This window comes from Oryctolagus cuniculus, chromosome 18, assembly GCF_051225735.1.
Source record: "Oryctolagus cuniculus isolate XC-2025 breed Fujian yellow rabbit chromosome 18, ASM5122573v1, whole genome shotgun sequence".
Classification (NCBI taxonomy): Eukaryota; Metazoa; Chordata; class Mammalia; order Lagomorpha; family Leporidae; genus Oryctolagus; species Oryctolagus cuniculus.
Genome location: NC_142884.1, coordinates 1730446 through 1751445, shown reverse-complemented (window position 1 = coordinate 1751445; position 21000 = coordinate 1730446). Strand labels below are relative to the sequence as shown.

General features: G+C 46.5%; 1 protein-coding gene across 2 annotated transcripts; it reads left to right on the top strand.

The window, feature by feature from the left end:
- The first annotated feature begins 12743 nt into the window (after positions 1–12743).
- On the top strand, positions 12744–19796 carry LOC127486158 (ubiquitin carboxyl-terminal hydrolase 29-like). 2 transcript variants are annotated; one of them, XM_089319927.1, is made up of 3 exons: positions 12744–12800; positions 15867–15978; positions 16500–19796. In XM_089319927.1, the coding sequence occupies exon 3, from the start codon at positions 16884–16886 to the stop codon at positions 19080–19082; it is 2199 nt and encodes a 732-aa protein (XP_089176053.1). In that variant the 5' UTR covers positions 12744–12800; positions 15867–15978; positions 16500–16883; the 3' UTR covers positions 19083–19796. The 2 variants fall into 2 exon arrangements, with proteins under 2 accessions (XP_089176053.1, XP_051685849.3); XM_051829889.3 differs by having other exon boundaries at positions 12746–12800; positions 15864–15978.
- Positions 19797–21000: the final 1204 nt, after the last annotated feature.

Here is a 21000-nt window from a genome sequence, read left to right as displayed (position 1 = left end):
ACCAAAAAATGGAAACATCTTGCATGCTCATGGATTGGAAGAATCAACATCATCAAAATGTCCATTCTCCCAAAAGCAATTTATAGATTCAATGCAATCCCAATCAAGATACCAAAGACATTCTTCTCAGATCTAGAAAAAATGATGCTGAAATTCATATGGAGGCACAAGAGACCTCGAATAGCTAAAGCAATCTTGTACAACAAAAACAAAGCCGGAGGCATCACAATACCAGACTTCAGGACATACTACAGGGCAGTTGTAATCAAAACAGCATGGTACTGGTACAGAAACAGATGGATAGACCAATGGAACAGAATTGAAACACCAGAAATCAATCCAAACATCTACAGCCAACTTATATTTGATCAAGGATCTAAAACTAATTCCTGGAGCAAGGACAGTCTATTCAATAAATGGTGCTGGGAAAACTGGATTTCCACGTGCAGAAGCATGAAGCAAGACCCCTACCTTACACCTTACACAAAAATCCACTCAACGTGGATTAAAGACCTAAATCTACATCCTGATACCATTAAGTTATTAGAGAACATTGGAGAAACCCTTCAAGATATTGGCACAGGCAAAGAATTTCTGGAAAACACCCGGGAGGCACAGGCAGTCAAAGCCAAAATCAACTATTGGGATTGCATCAAATTGAGAAGTTTCTGTACTGCAAAAGAAACAGTCAGGAGAGTGAAGAGACAACCGACAGAATGGGAAAAAATATTTGCAAACTATGCAACAGATAAAGGGTTCATAACCAGAATCTACAAAGAGATCAAGAAACTCCACAAAAACAAAACCAACAACCACTTAAGAGATGGGCCAAGGACCTTAATAGACATTTTTCAAAAGAGGAAATCCAAATGGCCAAAAGGCACATGAAAAAATGTTCAAGGTCATTAGCAATCAGGGAAATGCAAATCAAAACCACAATGAGGTTTCACCTCACCCCGGTTAGAATGGCTCACATACAGAAATCTACCAACAACAGATGCTGGCGAGGATGTGGGGAAAAAGGGACACTAACCCACTGTGGGTGGGAATGCAAACTGGTCAAGCCACTATGGAAATCAGTCTGGAGATTCCTCAGAAACCTGAATATAACCCTACCGTTCGACCCAGCCATCCCACTCCTTGGAATTTACCCAAAGGAGTTTAAATTGACAAACAAAAAAGCGGTCTGCACCCTAATGTTTATTGCAGCACAATTCACAATAGCCAAGACCTGGAACCAACCTAAATGCCCATCAACGGTAGACTGGATAAAGAAATTATGGGATATGTATTCTTTAGAATACTATACCGCAGTAAGAAACAACGAAATCCAGTCATTTGCAACAAAATGGAGGAATCTGGAACACATCATGCTGAGTGAAGTAAGCCAGTCCCAAAGGGACAAATACCATATGTTCTCCCTGATTGGTGACAACTGACTGAACACCAAAAAGGAAACTTCCTGAAGTGAAATGGACACTATGAGAAATGGTGACTTGATCAGCATAGCCCTGACTGTTAATGGACAACTTAATACATTATCCCTCTTAGTATTTTTTTTTGTCTGTTCTACTTAATATGACTGGTTTAATTCTGTAATTATCACACAGTTATTCTTAAGTGTTGAAAATTAACTGAAATGTGATCCCTGTTAAACATAAGAATGGGAATAAGAGAGGGAAGAGATGTATAATTTGGGGCATGCTCGGGCTGACTTGCCCCAATTGGTAGAGTTGGAAACATACCAGGGGATTCCAGTTCAATCCCATCAAGGTGGCATGTGCCAATGCCATCTCACTATTCCATGTGATCAATTTCAGTTCACAATTAATCAGAATGAAAGGACTAAGAGTCAAAGGGAGCACATAAACAAGTCTAGTACCTGCTAACACTAACCAATAGAATAAATAAAGGGGAGAGTGATCCAACATGGGAAGTGAGATACTCAGCAGCTCATAGAATGGCGGATGTCCTAAATAGCACTCTGGCCTCAGAATCAGCCCTCAAGGCACTCGGATCTGGCTGAAAAGCCCACGAGAGTATTTCAGGCATGGAAAGCCAAGACACTCTGGCAAAAAGATCTCTGTGAGTGAGATCCCAGTGGAAAGAACAGGTCTTCAAAGAGGGAGGTGCCTTTCTCTGAAGGGAGGAGAGAACCTCCACTTTGACTATGACCGTGTCTAAACAAGATAAGAGTCGGAGAACTCAAGGGGCTTCCATAGCCTTGGAAACTCATGACTGGTGCATAGGGAGATTACTGATGCCATAAACAGGAGTGTCAATTTGTAAAGTCAACAACAGGAGTCACTGTGCACTTATTCCTCATGTAGGATCTCTGTCTTTAATGTGCTGTACATTGAGGCTTAATGCTATAACGAGTACTCAAACAGTATATTTCACTTTGTGTTTCTATGGGTGTGCAAACGGTTGAAATCTTTACTTAATGTACACTAAACTGATCTTCTGTAAAAAAAAAAATTATCAATTCCCAACTTGACCCTCACTGGGATTAAACATGACAATAGGTCTGATCTGATTTCATCATCATTTGAAAAAAATCATCTATTATTTTTCACTTTATGTTTCTGTGTGGGAGCAAACTGTTGAAATCCTTACTTAAGGTATACTAAGCTGATCTTCTGTATATTAAGATAATCGAAAATGAATCTTGATGTGAATGGAAGGTGAGAGGGAGTGGGAAAGGGGAGGGTTGTGGGTGGGAGGGACAGTATGTGGGGGGAAGCCATTGTAATCCATGAGTCATACTTTGGAAATTTATATTCATTAAATAAAAGATAAAAAAAAGAAACTTTACTAAGAATGATAAATAAATAAATAAATAAAATAAAATAAAAGAAGTATTCAAGTCAGTGGGCATGTTTTCAGGATCCACAGCTTTACAAATGTTTAATCACCTGGAATGAAAGAACCGAGAATGGCCTTGTGAAGACTCAGTGACAAGCACCATTTATGAGGCAGTGCTTGTGGAGGTTTGAACTCTGATGTTCACGAACCTATCTGAAGCGTCATTTCTGCCCTACCCTGGTGTCCCAGAACCAAGGGGTGGAAGCCACTGTGACATTTCCCACTCTGATTCATTGGCAAAAATATTTACCCACTACTCCTGTGAATGAGGGCTGATTGGTACAAGCACTTATATTCCAGAGACGAAAGCCTACATACACGCATGTAAGTGTTGCATTCTATGGAACAGACTCTGTGTCAGCCAGTCTGCCTTGATTCAGCTTTTCTGTGTTTAAAAAGTAAACAACTCATGTTGGAATCCTAACCTGTCAGTACTTCAGAATGCAACTGTATTCGGTGATAGGATTTTTATAGATATGATTAAATTAAAATGAGTTGGTTGCATTCCTTAATCCTATGTGATGGTATCCTTATAGGAAGAAGACATTTGGACACAGATACTAAAGGAAGATACCTTGAAGATACAGGAAGATGTCGAGACATCTGCCAGCCAGAAAGGCTTAAAACATCCTGCCCTCAGAGGGAACCAACCATGATGACACCTTGATCTTGGACCTCTAGAGTCAAGTGCTGTCGAATTAAATTTCTGTTGTGGCTGGCACTGTGGTATAGCAGGTGGAAGCTGCCTCCTCTGGTGCTGGCATCCCATATGGGCACCGGTTCTGCTCACAAGTGCTCCACTTCTGATCCAGCACTCTGCTATGACCTGGGAAAACAGTGAAGGATGGACCAAGTGCTTTGGCCCCTACCCCCACGTGGGAGACCCAGAGGAGGCTCTTAGCTCCTGCCTTCGGATTGGTGAAACTCCAGCCATTGCGGGCATTTGGGGAGTGAACCAGTGGCTGCAAGAACTCTCTCTCTCTCTCTCTCTCTCTCTCTCTCTCTCTCTCTCCTTCTCTCTCTGTGTACCTAAACTTTCAAATAGGTAAATGAATTTTTTTGAAAAAAAGAAGCTAATTTCTAGTGCTTAGGCCAGTCTGTGGCACAGTTGACCCTTGAACCATGAAGGAGTGAGGAATACTGACCCCCTTGCAGGAAAAAACCTGAGTAAAACTCTCGACTCCCCTTAAAAGCTAACTCCTAAATGCCTACTATTGGCAGGAAGCTTTACCAATAACATAAAGTATCAGCAAACTATGTATGTTATACATATTATATATGGTGACAAATACGTAAGGATTGAGACATCATTTTTACTTGATGAGTTTATTAGGGAGACTAACTGCTCACATGTGGAAGATTAATGTTACAGGGCATTTCAGGTGGATCCTCACCACACTGGAGCCCACAGTAATAGCAACAAGATGTGGCTAAGAGATTACAGAAGCACAGCATGTGCAAGTTAATTTTATGCAGCTATAATTGAATACTGCACTTTTGTTTGCATTTCTCTTGACTGCGAATGGTGCCATCAACAGTCTGAGTTTTTGTGTGCATGTGTCTTGGCAAAGTTTTACAATAGATTTGGATATTCCATGGTAGTAAAGTACAAAGGAGATGATTATTACCTATACTTCTTGCACTCATGCACATACTTTGTAAAATGTATTTCTAAGTTCTGTGACTCATCTGGGAGCTTTTTCCAATCCCTGTGTAAGAAGAACCACAGAGTTCATACCTGTACTCTCACTACAAGCCTAGAAAACTACCACCACCTCCTTCTGCCAGAGCCAATGCAGGACTAATACACTGCTCGGTCGCTTTGACACGAGCAAGGTTATATGCCTGGTATGGGGGATATTCTGCACAGAGCAGCTCTGGACAGGCACAGCTGTGACAGCACAATGTCTCCAGTAATAAAGATCGGGTCTTTCCTCAAGGTAAACTGCACTTGCCTTCTAGAAACACGGGCACAGGGAAAGGAAGCATGATATGAACAGTTAAAGAAGCCATGGAGACCAACAGTGCTCTCCCACACATGTTCCTATTGACACATGGAGGTCTGGCACATACAAAGGTGTTTAAAAAGTTCACGGAGGGGCCGGCACTGTGCCTAGTGCCGGCATCGCATGTGGGTGCCAGTTCGAGTCCAGGCTGCTCCTCTTCTGATCCAGCTCTCTGCTATGCACTGGGACAACAGTGGAAGATGGTCCAAGTTCTTGGGTTCCTGTACCTCGTGGGAGAGCTGGAAGAAGCTCCAGGCTTCGGGTTGGCACAGCTCTGGCTGTTTTGGCCAATTGGAGAGTGAGCCAGCAGATGGAAGACACCTCTCTCTCTGAATCTCCTTCTCTCTCTGTGCAACTCTGACTTTCAAGTAAATAAATATATCTTTAAAAAAAAAAGTTCAAGCAGGGCCTGGCACTGTGGCAAAACGGGTAAAACCACTGAACCACTGACTGCAGTACTGGTATCCCATAAGGGCTCTGGTTTGAGTCCCAGCTGCTTTACTTCCAATCCAGCTCTTTTCTATGGCCAGGGAAAGCAGTGGAACATGGCCCAAATCCTTGGGTCGCTGCACCCACGTGGGAGACCCAGAAGAAGAAGCTCCAGGCTCCGGGCTTCGTTCTTGGGACTGGCCCAGTTCCTGCCATTGCAGCCCTTTGGGGAGTCAAAGATTCATATTTTCTCTCTCTCTCTCGCTTTCTCTCTCTCCCTTTCTCTCTCTCCTTCCTGTAACTGCCTTTCAAATAAGTAAATCTTTTTCTTTTTTTATTTTTATTTTTTGACAGGCAGAGTGGACAGTAAGAGAGAGAGACGGAGAGAAAGGTCTTCCTTTTGCCGTTGGTTCACCCTCCAATGGCCGCCACAGCCAGCGCGATGAGACCATTGCATTGTGCTGATCCGAAGCCAGGAGCCAGGTGCCTCTCCTGGTCTCCCATGCAGGTGCAGGGCCCAAGGACCTGAGCCATCCTCCACTGCACTCCCGGGCCACAGCAGAGAGCTGGCCTGGAAGAGGGGCAACTGGGATAGAATCCGGTGCCCCGACCGGGACTAGAACCTGGTGTGCCGGGGCCACAGGCCGAGGATTAGCCTATTGAGCTGTGGCACCGGCCTCAAATAAGTAAATCTTTAAAAACACAAAAACACCTAGTCATATTGCCTCTATTTTATAGCCCTGGAAACCCAGGTTCCTCCATATGCTTCCTAGCGTCTTTTTGTGCGTGTGTGTGTAAGAGCCACAATCCTGCTTTCTTTAAGTGAGCTGACCCATCAAGACAAAAGTCTTCAGAACCTTTATGTTTATGTTCAGAGTCTTCTGGAAGAATCTGAAAGCACAGGAGCACCTGTACAGACACTGGAGTCGTTGCTCGCTGCTGCCACTAGGTGGTGATAGGAACCAAGGCCGCTCAGGCTTGCACCCTGCCTTCCCCTCCCATTTAGGCCATTCTGAGCTCGCTTTGGAAGCTCCACTGAGGGGAAGGAGCTCTCCAGGAGTAGGTTTGAAGGTGACAGGGTGGCATAACAGGTCACCAGGTGTTTGTGGCAGCTGAGGGAAAAGGGGTGTCCAGATCATATTCTCAGGACTGTGGCTTCACAGCGCATTGAGGACAGCAGGAGGAACTGTTAACTGGAGCAGCTTCTACAGACTGATGAGCTACCCATGAGACTGTTGAAGCTAAAAGACCCTTGAGCATAAGCAGGGTGCTGAGACCAGACAACCAACATTCTCGGGTCTATAGCCACTACTTGAATTACTGAGTTGCAGAATCAATGCTTCTTCAGTCTTTCAAATTGATGTCAAAATGTGGTCCATGGTCATCTGTCAACTTGTAATTCCATCCACAACAAATTTTATGCTTTTGCAACACCGAACTTGTCCCTCAAGGATCGATTTTTATTCAGCTCTTGCCTCTGTACCTGGAACTTCTTTTTCTGTCAATTTCTAAAGCTCATGTTCTATATATAGCTCACCAGTTTGTAAAATTATTTATTTGAAAAGCAGAGTTAGAGAGGGGCAGAGGGGAAAGAGAGAGAGAGGTCTTATATCTGCTGGTTCACTCCCCAAATGGCTACAAAGGCCGGAGCTGGGCCGATCCAAAGCCAAGAGCCAGGAGCTTCTTCCGGGTCTTCCAGGTGGGTGCAGGGTCCCAAGGACTTGGGCCATCCTCTACCGCTTTCCCAGGCAATAGCAGAGATGGGTTGGAAATCAGCAGCTGGGACTCCAACCCGTGCCCATATGGGATGCGGCACTGCAGGCAGTGGCTTCACTCGCTACACCACGACAGGTGCCAGCCCCTGTAAACCTCACTTTCACACTTCTTTCTGGCATCAGAAAGGTCTACTAAGTGTTTACATGATTCAGTCATATCCTTCCAATGTCATCACACATGGTGCCCCTCAGAACACATAAAGAAACAGAGTGTGAGTGTGTGACCACAGAAGATCCCTGCTGCACTTAGCTCCAGATCACTTGACTCCTGGGGTATGTGAGGCACAAATCTCAAGCAGCTGAAAGCCAGTATGAGGCCATACAGAGCTACGTTTGAGCTGCTGTATACGCAGGACACGGACACTGAGGACGAGAGAAGGCACAGGCCATGGCAAAGCCAGAGCTCCAGGCAAGAGGACGGAAAGTTCCTGGACACAGGCCCAGTTCCATGGCATGCAACAGAGTCTCTGCCGTCCCACAGGGCTCAGAATTAAGACCACCCTGAATGTGGCTTGATTCTCTGCTCTTGCCATCTTGAAATTCTGTCTTGAAGTAAAAATCATATTCCTTCCAGATCCTTGGGGCACCTGGCATTTGGAATTTTTAATGATCTTGTATAAGGGACCAGGCATATTCATGTCTCACAGGACTCCTAAATCAGGTGGCCAGTCCATCTACATAAACAGAGTAAACACAAGGAAACCAGCAGCAAAGACTGAAATAATCAAGAGAGGGCATTGGGCATAGTGGTAAAGATGCCGCTTGAGACACCCACATCCCGGATCGGAGTGCCTGGGGTGGAGTCCTGGCTCCACTAGCAACTCCAGCTGCCTGCAGCATATTGTGTGCCTGATGAGGCAGCAGATGATGGTCCAGGTACCTGGGCTGCTGCCATCCATGTGGGAGACCAGGTTGCAGTTCCTGGCTTTACCCACTATGCCACAACGCCAGCCCCTACTCCACTTCTGATCTAGCTCCCTGCTGATGTGCACAGGAAAGCAGCAGAAGATGGCTCAACTACTCAGGCCCCTGTCGCCCATGTAGGAACCCTGGATGGAGTCCTAGGTTCCTGACTTTGGCCTGGCTCACCCCTAGCAATTGTGGCCATTTTAGGAGTGAAGCAGCACAAGAAAGATCTCCAGCTCTCTCTATCTGTAACTCTGCCTTTATACTAAAGAGATAAATCTTGGGCCAGCGCCATGGCTCACTTGCTTAATCCCCCGCTTGCCTGTCAAAAAATAAACAAAATAAATAAAGCAAGTTGCCCCACCCAAAATAAAGATTTATTTTGTTTATTTTTTTGGGGGGTGCAACTTGCTTTATTAAACAGAAAACGGAATCTGTGTGGCATGGAAGGTGAGGTCCCTCCCTCCTTCCCTGCCTCCTTCCTTCCTTCCTAGCTTCCCTCCCCGCTTCCCTCTCTCCCTCGCTGTTTTTTTTTTTAACTTTAAATTAGTAAACATAAAGTTCCAAAGTGCAGTTTATAGATTACAATGGCTTCCCTGCCCCCAATAACTTCCCTCCCCTCGCACCCCTCCCATCTCCCGCTCCCTCTTCCATTCACATCAAGATTCATTTTCAATTATCTTTATAGACACAAGATCGATTTAGTATCTATTAAGTAAAGATTTCATCAGTTTGTACCCACACAGAACATAAAGTGTAAACTACTGGTTCAGTACTAGTCATAGCATTAATTCACACTGGACAACACATTAATGACAGAGATCCCACATGGCCTAGTGGTTAGGATTCCTGGTTTTCACCCAGGCGGCCTGAGTTTGACTCCTGGGGTGGGAAGTTGAAAATAAATCTTTAAAAAATAATTTTTCAGAATACCAAAAACAATTCCATGGAGAATATAATTCAGTTAAACACCTGGACAGAAGAGACACTCCATTCTTTATCTGTGATGTACATTCAACACACTTGTATCTCAGCTCCCACACCACTTTGTTGTATATACTTGATAGCTAGTTGTTTAAAAATATTATTAGAGAAAAAGATAAGGCAAAGAGGAAAATATTTCATTCATATCTCTCCCATCAGTTATTATAAAACATCCTTAACATGTTAACATCATGACATATACACATCTCATTTTTTTAGAAAAACACTTTTATTTGATTAAAAAGTACATGATTCCTATTAATTACATATTTCACCAAAGTGCGTAGACAGAAATAATCATCCTACTTCCCAAGAGTTCCTGTCTGTTAACAGTAAGCCAATGAAATTCCAGGCCTCTACTATTTCGAGTTCATACAAAGCAAGCTGGAGGGATAGATGGATGAGCGCATGTAAATATTTGGAACAAGATGTCATTAACTGAATGGGAACTCCATGAGGTCAGGGATTTTCTCTGCTGTGTTCCCTGCTACATCCTCCACCTACTTTTAGCAAGGTCTCTCACCTGGGGCTTTGTTAGTATTGGGGCTGGATAACTCTTCAATGCACAGGGTGGGGATGGCAACAGCATCTTCCTCTGTGTTTTCGATGAAGCATCATCCCTGGCAAGAACACCCTTTCAGTGTGGCAGCCAAAACCATCTCCACACATTACCAGATGGCCGCTCAAGGGCAACACTGCCACCAGCTCAGAACCACTGACCTAGAAAACATGTGGCACAAAAGAAAGGCTTGCTGAATGGATGAAGTGCTTGGAAAATCATTTAGGAGTAATTTTAAAAGTAAAGCAAACCCTGTGGCATAGCACATAAAGTGGCTGCCTGCAGGGCCGGCATCCCATATGGACACCAGTTCAAGTCCTGCCTGTCCACTTCCCATCCAACTCTCTGCTATGGCCTGGGAAGGCAGTGAAAGATGGCCCAAGTCCTTGGGCCCCTGCACCCATGTGGGAGACCCAGAAGAAGCTCCTGGCTTTAGACAAGCTCAATTGTAGCTGATGTGGCCATCTGGGGATTGAACCAGCAGATGGAAGACCGAGCTCTCTCCTCTCCTCCCCTCCCCCTCTTCTTCTGCCTCTCTGTAACTCTGCCTTTCAAATAAAATATAAATCTTAACAAAAAGGGTTGGTGGCCGGTGCTGTAACACAGCAGGTTAAAGCCCTGGCCTGAGGCATTGACATCCCATATGGACGCTGGTTCTAGTCCTGGCTGCTCATCTTCTGATCCAGCTCTCTGCTGTGGCCTTGGAGAGAGAGCAGTAGAAGATGGCCCAAGTCCTTGGGCCCCTGCACCCACGTGGGAGACCTGGAGGAAGCTCCAGGCTCCTGGCTTCAGATCGGCTCAGCTCCAGCCATTGCAGCCCTCTGGCGAGTGAACCAGCGGATGGAAGACCTCTCTCTGTCTCTACCTCTCTATAGCTCTTTCAAATCAATACAATAAATCTTAAAACAAATTGAGCTAGCTGAGAAGTACACAAGGAGAAACACAAAGGAATAGGAGAATCCAGATCTGCTCTGTGCCCTCTACAATAATCCACACCCCGAGTCCAAGCATTTAGCTGACATGGGCCCACACCCGAGTTCAGAAAGGATGGGTGATCATGAGGAGCTGGGGTCGACCTGTCCATAGTAATCGAGTGAATTCCACGAGTTCAGCAGTAGCAAACAGGCAGAACCGTGTGTTGAGATTGCCATGCCAACCTTCAGGCCACATCAACTCCAGGAATTGGTGCTATGCCTGCGCAGAGCGACCCTCCGGTGACACTACCATCGCAGACTACATTTCCCTTAAGGTCCCATGGCGCGTCCTCCCGCAAGAGCTGCTGGGAAAGCCGCTGCTTGCAGAAGACTTGTGGTGGCCTTTGCCGGGGATTCCATTTTCCTGTAGGGGGCAGGGGGTGAAAATGAAGATGCTCGAAGCCTGAGAGTGGAAGTCCCGACCCCTTTTAATTTCTCTTTCTCGCTCTTCAGTGGGCCCCTCCTTCGTCAGTGTCTGAGCCAGCCCCCTGTGCACCTTCCCCAGCGCGGGCAGCCACCCCCGCGCGCCTCTCTGCTGCCCCAGCCAGCGCCCGCGGGGCCAGCACCACACAGCAGCCATGTCCGGAGGCTCGGGCTGGCAGCCCCGGCAGGCGCGGGGTCTGGGCTCTAGAAGGCTGGGAAGCGGAGGTCCGCTTGTGCTCTGGGGATTTCTGTTCCCTTCCTCTCTGAGTGAGGAAAAGTTTTATATAGTTGTAAAGACCGAGAATGGAAAGCACGCTGCAAGGAAAAGATAAAATGACCACCCCAGACTCAAGTGGGGTGACCACGAGGGCTGTAGTCAGCTGTTCCCATGTACTACACGAGTGAGGAAGGCGCAAGTGGGCGTAGGGGTGGCCAGACCATCCCACATGGGTGCCGGTTCTAGGCCCGGCCACCCCGCTGCGCATCCATCTACCTGCTGAGCTCGGTGCCTGGTCCGGCCTCCCGTGGGAGACCCGGATGGAGCCCCAGGGCCCTGGCTGTGGCCCCGCTGCGGCCCTGCCTGAGCCTGGCGGAGCCCTGGCGGATGCCCGGTGTGGCCCTGCAAGATGCCGCCGGAGCCCTGGTTGAGGCCTGGGTTGGCCCTGGCTGGGGCCTGGGTTCTTGCTGCTCAACTTGTGATTCTTATGTATATTTGCAATGATGTCCAAAGTTAAAATATGTGTCATAGAGGCGGGTGCCATGGCTCCCTAGGTTAATCTTCTGCTTGCAGCGCCCCCATCCCATGTGGGCACCGGGTTCCAGAATCGGCTGCCACTCTTCCAGTCCAGGTCTCTGCTGTGGCCCGGGAAGGCAGTGGAGGATGGCCTGAGTGTTTGGGCCCCAGCACCCAAGTGGGAGACCCAGATGAAGCTCCTGGCTCCTGGCTTCTGATCGGTGCAACTCTGGCCGTTGTGGCCATTTGGGGGGTGAAGCAACGCAAGGAAGACCTTTCTCTCTCTTTCTCACTGCCTAACTATATCTGTGAAATAAAAAAAAATGGTGTCATAAACAAATACAGTAAAATACAGTTGTCTACTGCTAGCATTTTTTTTTGGGGGGGGGGGGACAGGCAGAGTTAGCGAGAGAGACGGAGAGAAAGGTCTTCCTTCCGTTGGTTCACAATGCAAATGGCCAGTAGGGCTAGCACACTGTGCTGATCCAAAGCCAGGAGCCAGGTGCTTCCTCCTGGTCTCTCATGCAAGTGCAGAGCCCAAGCACTTGGGCCATCCTCCACTGCCTCTGGGCCACAGCAGAGAGCTGGACTTGAAGAGGAGCATTCAGGTCAGAACCGGCACCCCAACCGGGAATAGAACGCGGGGTGCTGTCGTCTCAGGCAGAGGACTAGCCTAGTGAGCCATGGCGCCAGAGCTAGCTAGCCTTTTTTAGGCATTTTATGCTTTTTAAAGATATATTTATTTTATTTGAACTTCAGAGTTACAGAAAGGCAGAGGCACGGGGGAGGGTGGGAGAGAGAGAGACAGGGAGAGATCGAGAGAGAGAGGGCTTCCATCCACTGGTTCACTCCCCAGATGGCCCAGATTCTGCAGCTGGGCTGATCCAGAGACAGGCCCTCCTCAGCTGCTTCCCAAGGCCAGGGCAGCGAGCAGGATGGGAAGCAGAGCCCTGGCCTCAGCCCCTGCACCACAACACCCACCCCTGCAGGCATTTTAAATTCATTGCCCTAGGGGATAGCCACACCTAAAAGGGTGTTTCCTGGGCGGGGCTGCCAGGGGTGTATAAATGAAAGGCGCTGGCTGACTGCACATCAGAGTTCTCATCCACTCCCACAGCGAGGACAGCAGCTCTCCACGTCCACACCGTGAGTTTGCTTCAGCCTGTCAGTGGGCTGTTTGGTGTGTGGGGGCGCTTCGAGAAGGTCCCGGGGCAGGAGGCATTGTGGCATCTTTAGCTGGCCTTTGGGATACTGGTGTGCAGATGGAGCCCTGGCTGCTCCACTTCCTCTCCTGCCTCCTGATATTGGTTTGGAAAGCAGCAGATGGTGGCCCAAGTATTTGGGTCCCTGTCCCCATGTGGGAGACCTGGCTGGAGTTCCAAGCTCTTCGTTTTGGCCTGGCCCAGCCTTGGCTGTTGTGGCCATTTGAGGAGTGAACGGGAGATGAAAGGTATCTCTTGGGTCTCCCTCTCTGTCATTCTGCCTTTCCAGTGAATTAATAAATCTTTTAAGGACATGGAAATGCATATAATGAAAACATGCATGGATTTTTTAAAAGTTTATACAAAACCTTATCCCTTTTTTTGTTTTCATTTTTGTTTCTTTCTTTTTGTTTTAAAACCTCATCTTTGATGGTAGGCACTGTGGCTCGCTAGGCTAATCCTCTGCCTGCAGCACATGTACCCCCGGTTCTAGTCCCGGTTGGGGTTCTGGATTCTGTCCCGGTTGCCCCTCTTCCAGGCCAGCTCTCTGCTGTGGCCCGGGAAGGCAGTGGAGGATGGCCCAAGTGCTTGGGTCCTGCACCCGCATGGGAGACCAGGTGGAAGCACCTGGCTCCTGACTTCAGATCGGCACATTTCACTGGCCGTAGCGACCGTTTTGGGGGTGAACCAATGGAAGGAAAACCTTTCTCTCTGTCTCTCTCTCTCTCTCACTGTCTAACTCTGCCTGTCAAAAAATAATAAAATTTGTCTTTTCATTCCATTTTCTATGAGCTTTTTGAAGAGCACTCATAGGCACTCAGAGAATGTGAGACTACATTTATTTCCCTCGAAGGATAATCAGTTATTGTCTGAGGGGGTTTATCTTCCACCATTGATGGGGATGAATTATTAAATTAGCAGGTCTTGATTCTGGGTTTTGCTTTTGGAATAGTTTTTAATTTTCTGTGACCTTAGATTCTGGCATCTCCAGAAGGGAACGTGCACTTAAAATGCAAATGATGGGGGGCCAGCCTTGTAGTGCAGGGCAATAACCCTCTTCCTGTAACACTGGCATCCCATATGGGTGCTGGTTCAAGTCCTGGCCATTCTTAACACCAATCCAACAAGCAAACTGTAAACAATACATGATGAAGGCTACTCATCTTTTGGTATCATTTCGGGATGCAACTGGAGATCTCTAATCCTTATGATTCCCCCTTCCCTTAAATTTAAGATTCAGTGAGAAGAAACATCCCCTATGAAAAAACAAAGTCATTTCTCACAAGCACAGTGATAGGAGGATGAAATACAGGGCCTCTGGGTTCATACTGTAGTCGCTATGGGTACACAATGCAGGTGTTAGTATCTCTCAGAAAATTGAAGATGCATTAACTATTTGTTAAAGACTTACTTGTTTTTTATTTATTTTGAAAGAGTTACAGAGAGAGAGAGAGAGGAGGTCTTCCATTAGCTGGTTTACTCCCCAAATGGCTGTGACAGCCGGAGCTGAGCTGTATGGCTGTGTGAGAGCCATTCTTACCAGGGGAGGGAGAGATGTCTCCTCATTGTGGTTTGATTTGCATTTCCCTGATGGCTAGTGATCCTGAACATTTCTTCATGTGTCTGTTGGCCATTTGGATATCCTCTTTTGAAAATGTCAGTTGAAGCCCTTGGCCCATCTCTTAACTGGGTTGTGTGTTTTGTTGTGGTGCAGTTTTATGATCACAACAGTGCTGTTGTTGCAATCCCGTTTCACTTATGTGACACTAAGACCCAGGAAGCTTGAGTTTCAAGCTTCCTGTTCCAAGAGCAGTAAATAAGAAACCAGTCTCTGACTTCTAGCAGCTGGAATGTATATTGTATGATCATAGTGTATCCTCCTTGTTGCCTGTTTGTCAACAGAAAAAAACAACAACAAGAAGCAAACATGCTTAAAGTTCTAGGTCTTTCAAATAAATAAATTTTAAAATTCTAATTGTGGCAGAGCTCCAAAAATCTCCTCACCACCAAGACTGTGGCTGTATTAATCCAATCTATGTGATTGGGAAGGGCTGGATTTAGAAAGGTATTTAGAGGTAATCTCATTATCACACTGGATTTCCTCCTTGGTTTAATCAACTTTTAAGACATTTGAGCGCCAGGTGCCTGGGGTCACTAGGCTAATCCTCTCCCTGCAGCACTGGAACCCTGGGTTCTAGTCCCGGTTGGAGCGCCGGATTCTCTCCTGGTTGCTCCTCTTCCAGTCCAGCTCTCTGCTGTGGTGTGGAAGGCCGTGGAGGATGGCACAAGAGCTTGGGCCCTACACCTGCATGAGAGTCCAGGAGGAAGCACCTGGCTGCTGGCTTCGGATCAGCTCAGTGTGCTGGCTGTATTGGCAATTTGGGGGCTGAACCAACGGAAAAGGAAGACCTTTCTCTCTCTCTCTCTCTCTCTCTGTCTAACTCGGCATGTCAAAAATAAAAAATGAAGAAAAATTAAGAAAAAAAGGAAGTTGTGAAAATTCATCAGGTGTATCTGAAAAAAATGTACAAAAAAAAGTCATTGGAGGGTGTTGCATTGCCATTTGCTTTCTTGTCTTTAGAAACTTTTATTTATTTGACAGGCACAGTTACAGAGAGAGGGAGAAACAGAGATCCTCCATCCACTGGTTCTCTTCCCAGAGGGCCATGGGGGCCAGGCCTGGGGCAGGCTGAAGCCAGGAGCCCAGAGCCTCTTCCAGATCCCACACGTGGTGTGGGTGCAGGAGCCCAAACACTTGGGCCATCTTTCTCTCCCTTCTCAGGCCCACCAGCAGGGAGCTAGATTGGAAGTGGAGCAGCTGGGTCTCAAAGTGGCACCCATAGAGGATGCTGGTGTTGCATGTGGTGGTTTAACCCACTATGCCAAAACACTAGCCTCTGCATTTGCTTTCTACCAGATAGTGAAATCAAACAACAGAAGATGTGGTTGGGAATCCACCGGTGATGACATAAAACTCACTTTTTGAGATTTCCTATTTTTCTTTCAGCAGCCTTGGCACTCAGGATTCTACTTGCAGTGTGGCCACAGACAACTCTCCAAAGAGTCAATTCCCTTGAATTCTGACTCAAGTGTCTTTGGCCGGAACTGAGAATGGACAACAGGTAATATCTTTTTTTCTGTAGTTTCCTTTGAATTTTTTTTTTCATTTGCTTTTTCTGACATCAGAATGTTGGAAAGACACAGACATTCTAGGCTGCTTAGAAAGACATAGGCAAATGGGTGAGGGGAGGGAGAAGAATTAAGAAAGTCATTTTAAATTTTCATTGCATTTGGAAGGCAGAGAGAGAGATCTTCCATCTACTGGTTCAGTCCTCAAATGCCTGCAACCATCAGGGCTGGGCCAGGCTAAAGCCAGGAGCCCAGAACTAGTGCACGTTTCCACACAGGTGGTAGAGTCCCAAATAATTGAACCTCACGTGCTACCTCGGAGGGTCTGCATTATGCTGTGTCTCTCTCTTCATGTTTCTCTTCGCCTACCCTCCTCAATTTTCATGAAAAGCTCACCATCTTAATTCTGTTTTCATACTCCTTGCATGAAATGGCTGCTTGCATGCTCAGCATTTACTCAAGTCCCCACTGTAGCTACATTTCTATTAAAATGTCCGTGTGTCTTTTTCTTTAGGGTACATGCGTTGTATTTGTAAACAAAGAACATCCCCTCACAAAGTGCATGGTTTTGTGCAGACGTGGAACAAGAGGACTGGACCTAGTATGTTGAAAGAACCCATCACAGAAACAGTGGAAAGGGAAAAGGATATTCAACTGATTTTCATGTTTCAAGGTGGAAAACCTATAGATAAGAGGTTTTTCCCTAGACATTAATATTCTAGAATGTTTTAGACATTATGGAGAAAGACAAAATGGCCTGTGTCTGACCTTCTGGAAAAAAAAACTTCGTCTTGGCAAACTCTCTCACACACATACTGAACGGTTGCAGATCTTGCTGGACATCATTCGTCAGAACAAACATCAGTGGCCCATTAAATCGGAAAGTTATTGGGGTGTCATGGAGAGCATGAATGGGTACACAGAGCCTGACAAAACTCCATCTTCCAATGTATGTCGTGTGCCAAGTGCTGAGACCTTCACTACAGAAGAAGGAAGTGGAACAACGTTCCCCCAGCAGTTGCTGGGCAAATCGCCAATGCTTGCCAAACAAGGGTTACCAGAAAAGAAAGATAGGAAGAGAAAACCAACACTGTCGTCCAGTCTAGATACGGATGAAGGCTTCCTGGAAGAAAATGAGAGTGTGCCAAGCAAGAAATTCAAGAAAGATTCCTTGAAAGATCTAGCAAAGGATGGAAGTTCGAAACATGGACCTTCCCTCAGGACCGCCTCTCCTGGAAATTCTCCCCTGGATGAGACTGTTCTTTCTCCTCAGAGTGTGTCTGACAAAAGTCTGCTATTGCCATCGGTACCAGAACGTGCCCAGGACGACCCACAACACGATCAAGACCAATTGTGCCTTGACTCTCACCCAGAGCAACTGCAGCAGGGCTTCCCCAATTTGGGAAACACCTGTTACATGAACTCAATTTTACAGTCACTCTATGCAATTCCATCATTTGCTGATGGCTTACTAGGACAAGGTATTCCATGGGAGAACATTCCTTCTGACGTGCTTATTATGCCTTTAAGTATGTTGCTTGCTTTGAAAGATATTTGTAATCTAGAGACTAGCCAAGACCTACTCAGAGATATTAAAAATGCTATCTCAGCTGTTGCAGAAATATTCTCGGGCAACATGCAGAACGATGCTCATGAATTCTTATGTCAGTGTTTAGACCAGCTGAAAGGCGATTTTGAAAAAGTAAACACCATTTGGAAAACGAGGAGGGAGGCGGGAGATGAAAATTCACCTCCAGAGTTGTTTGCTGGTGATGCTGCCACCAAAGTGTTTGTTTGTCCAGTTGCTTCCAATTTTGAATTTGAATTGCAGGACTACGTGATTTGCAAAGCCTGTGGTCAAGTTGTTGTCGTGATAGAGCCTGGTAATTGTATCTCCATCAACCTACACCCAAAACCAAAAGCATCCCCTTTGTCCCTTCAAAATTGTTTTGATCTTTTCTTTACAACAGAAGAATGTGAGCGCCTCTGTGAAATGTGTAACCACAAGAAGGCTGTGGTGATGCATAAATTTGGCAGGCTACCCAGAGTCTTCATTGTTCATCTGAAACGCTACAGTTTGAGTGACACTTACGTGCTAATGAAGGATGACCAACAAGTTCTTATTCCCAAATATTTGAGTTTATCCTCTAATTGCAATGAAGACACCAGACCACCACTTCCCTTGGATAGTAATGCACCTGTGTTGGACCCCGAAGTACTGAACCTCACCCAAGAGGTTAATTCTGAGAGAGTCAGCCCATGCACATCATCTGTGAAGCTGACCTGGCAATCCAGTGACTCTTCAGTTCTGCATGTTGCACCAGACGAAGATGCTGAACAAAACACACCTCAGAGAATTTGGCAAGCCAGGCCAAAGGAGCAGCAGCAGAGTGACCTAGCAAGTGGCTCAAATCTGGAGTCCAAACTGGGCAACGCAAGAGATAGGGAAGTCAGAGAAATGGAGATGCTGGCAGCTGCCTCAGTGATGGATCAGGGAGACATCTCTCTTCTTATAATCTGTGAAGATGAAAGTAATCCTATAAACAACCCAGACAGAGGACTTGAAGAAGTTTGTTGTCAAGAGGAGCCTGAAAATCCAGAACCCAAGGACGATGAGAAAACCAGTACATTGGTAGAGTTAGATTTTGATCATGTTAGTGAGTCTTCAAAAGATCTTTGTGACTACGAAAAACACAAGATTTCAGAAGGATTGAGTGGCATGGTTGAGCAGCTGCACGAATCTGTTACCAAAGACATCGTGGGCACCATAGCTAAGGTCAAGGAACCAAAAGGAAGCATGCAAATGGGAGATGCTCTTCATTCTTACCGACTGATCAGCGTCATCAGCCACATAGGGAACTCCCCGTGTGCAGGCCATTACATCAGCGACGTGTATGACTTTCAGAAGCAGGCCTGGTTCACGTATAGTGATCTGAGGGTGGCAGAAATCCCAGAGGCCATGGTGCAGGAGGCAAGGCTTCACAGTGGGTACATCTTTTTTTACATGCACAATGACATTTTTGAGGCACTTGTGAGCAAGGCAGAGAAGTCCCAGCTAACCAGCCAACAGGAAGAGGTGTTCCTTCCAGGAGAATAAGAGGGCTCCTGAAGACACAAGGAGCTCAGGACAAAGATCAGGGGCTGGTCTTGTGGTGCGAATGCCAGGCTGGTGGAGTGGCACAGCTGCTTCAGCCACCCCTTGGGAAGCACGTAGCCTGTCCTGGAGTGCCAGTTTGAGGTCCAATACCTCTGCTTCTGATCCAGCATTCTTACTAATGTGCGCGGGAAAGCAACAGAAGACGGCCTGCGTCCTTGAGCCTCTGCCACACACGTGGGAGACCACAGTGGAGTTCCTGGCTCCTGGCTTCAGCATGGCCCAGCCCTGGCTGTTGGGGCCATTTGGGGAGTGAGCCAGTGGATGAAAGATCGCTCTCATTCTCTCTGTTGTGCCTTTTACAGCAATAAATCGTCTTATATAAAATAAGATGGAAGATCCACAAGACTCATACATAACTCAGGCTAGGTTGCATGATTCTCTCCTACAAGATTAAAATGGCACTTGTCATGTTCTAATGCAGTCGTTTTCCAAGTGTTGCTGTGCAATCAATGTCACAGCAGCAAAGAGGATCTGATCAGAAATGACAATTTTGAGACCTCTCCAATCCAACTGACTCAGAAACTGCAAATGCGGACCAGAAATCTGATGGACATTATGATGCCCATGAACTTTTGAGAAGCACAATCATAGTCTGTAGAGTACCTAGGTTTTATTTTGCTGAATCTGCTGCTGGGGTGTGTGTGTGTGTGTCTGTGTGTGTGTGTGTCTGTGTGTGTATTTATTTAAAGGATTTTAATTATAAGTTTAAGCTTCTTGAACTCACATATGTCTGTTTTGTAAGCTTATTGAAATAAATACCCAAACAATGCAAGTACCATTAACTGGCTTCCACGTGTGTTTGTAACTCCTCACTGGAACAATTTGCTACCTAGCAAGCAACTGTATTTCCATATCCTCCCAGGAGCTGCAAGGTAGAACTTCAGGCTTACATGAGCAATGCAGTTAATGATATGATGAGGACAGGCACTGTGGCTCAGTGGGTTAAGACACTGCTTGGGGTGTTTGCATCCCCTCTTGGAGTTCCCGGGATTGAATGCCACCTCTGCTTCTGAGTCAGCTTCCTGCTAATACACATTCTGGGAGACAGTAGATACTGGCTGCAGGACTTGGGTTCCTGCCACCCACGTAAGAGAACTGGATGGATGTCCTGCCTCCTGGCTTCAGCCTGGCCCAGCCTCAGCAGCAGTAGGCATCTGGGGAGTGAATCAATAGAAAGAGGATCAATCCATCTCTCTCCCTCCTTCCCTCCCTCCTCTCTTCCTTCCTCTAGTCCCTCGCACACATCACTTTACCTTTGGAATAAATAAATTAAAACTGCAAAAGTGGTTTTATAATTAAACACTATGTAAAATGGGGCCGGTGTTGTGGTACAGTAGGTTAAGCCACTGCCTGCAATGCTAGCATCCCATATACCTAGCTAGAGTTCTGGCTGCTCCACTCCCAATCCAGCTCCCTGCAGATGTGCCTGGAAAAGCAGAAGATGCCCCAAGTGCTTAGGTCCCTGCTGCACATTGGGAAACCTGGGTGGAATTCCAGGCTCCTGACTTCAGCTCTGCCTAACCCCAACTCTTGTGGCCATTTGGGGAGTGAATCAGCAGAAAGAAGATCTTTCTGTCTTCCTCTGTCTCTCTGCCCCTGCACCCACCTGGAAGACTCAGATGAAGCTCCAGGCTTCAAACTGGCCCAGCTCCAGCCATTGTGGCCATTGGGGAATTAATCAGGAAGTGGAAGACCTCTCTCTGTCTCTTTCTCTCTCTCTCTGGACCCCTGTCTTTCAAATAACCTTTAAAAAAAAAAGGAAGGGATGGAGGGAAAGAGGGAGGAAATAGTGATGAGCAATCATTTTCTCTTGGTCACACTTCAGTTGGGTTCTTTGCGAACTCACTCATGTTTGGAA

Bases quoted from the DNA above. Each gene is read 5' to 3' on its own strand.
- LOC127486158 (XM_089319927.1), top strand. From the start codon at position 16,884: ATGGAGAGCATGAATGGGTACACAGAGCCTGACAAAACTCCATCTTCC.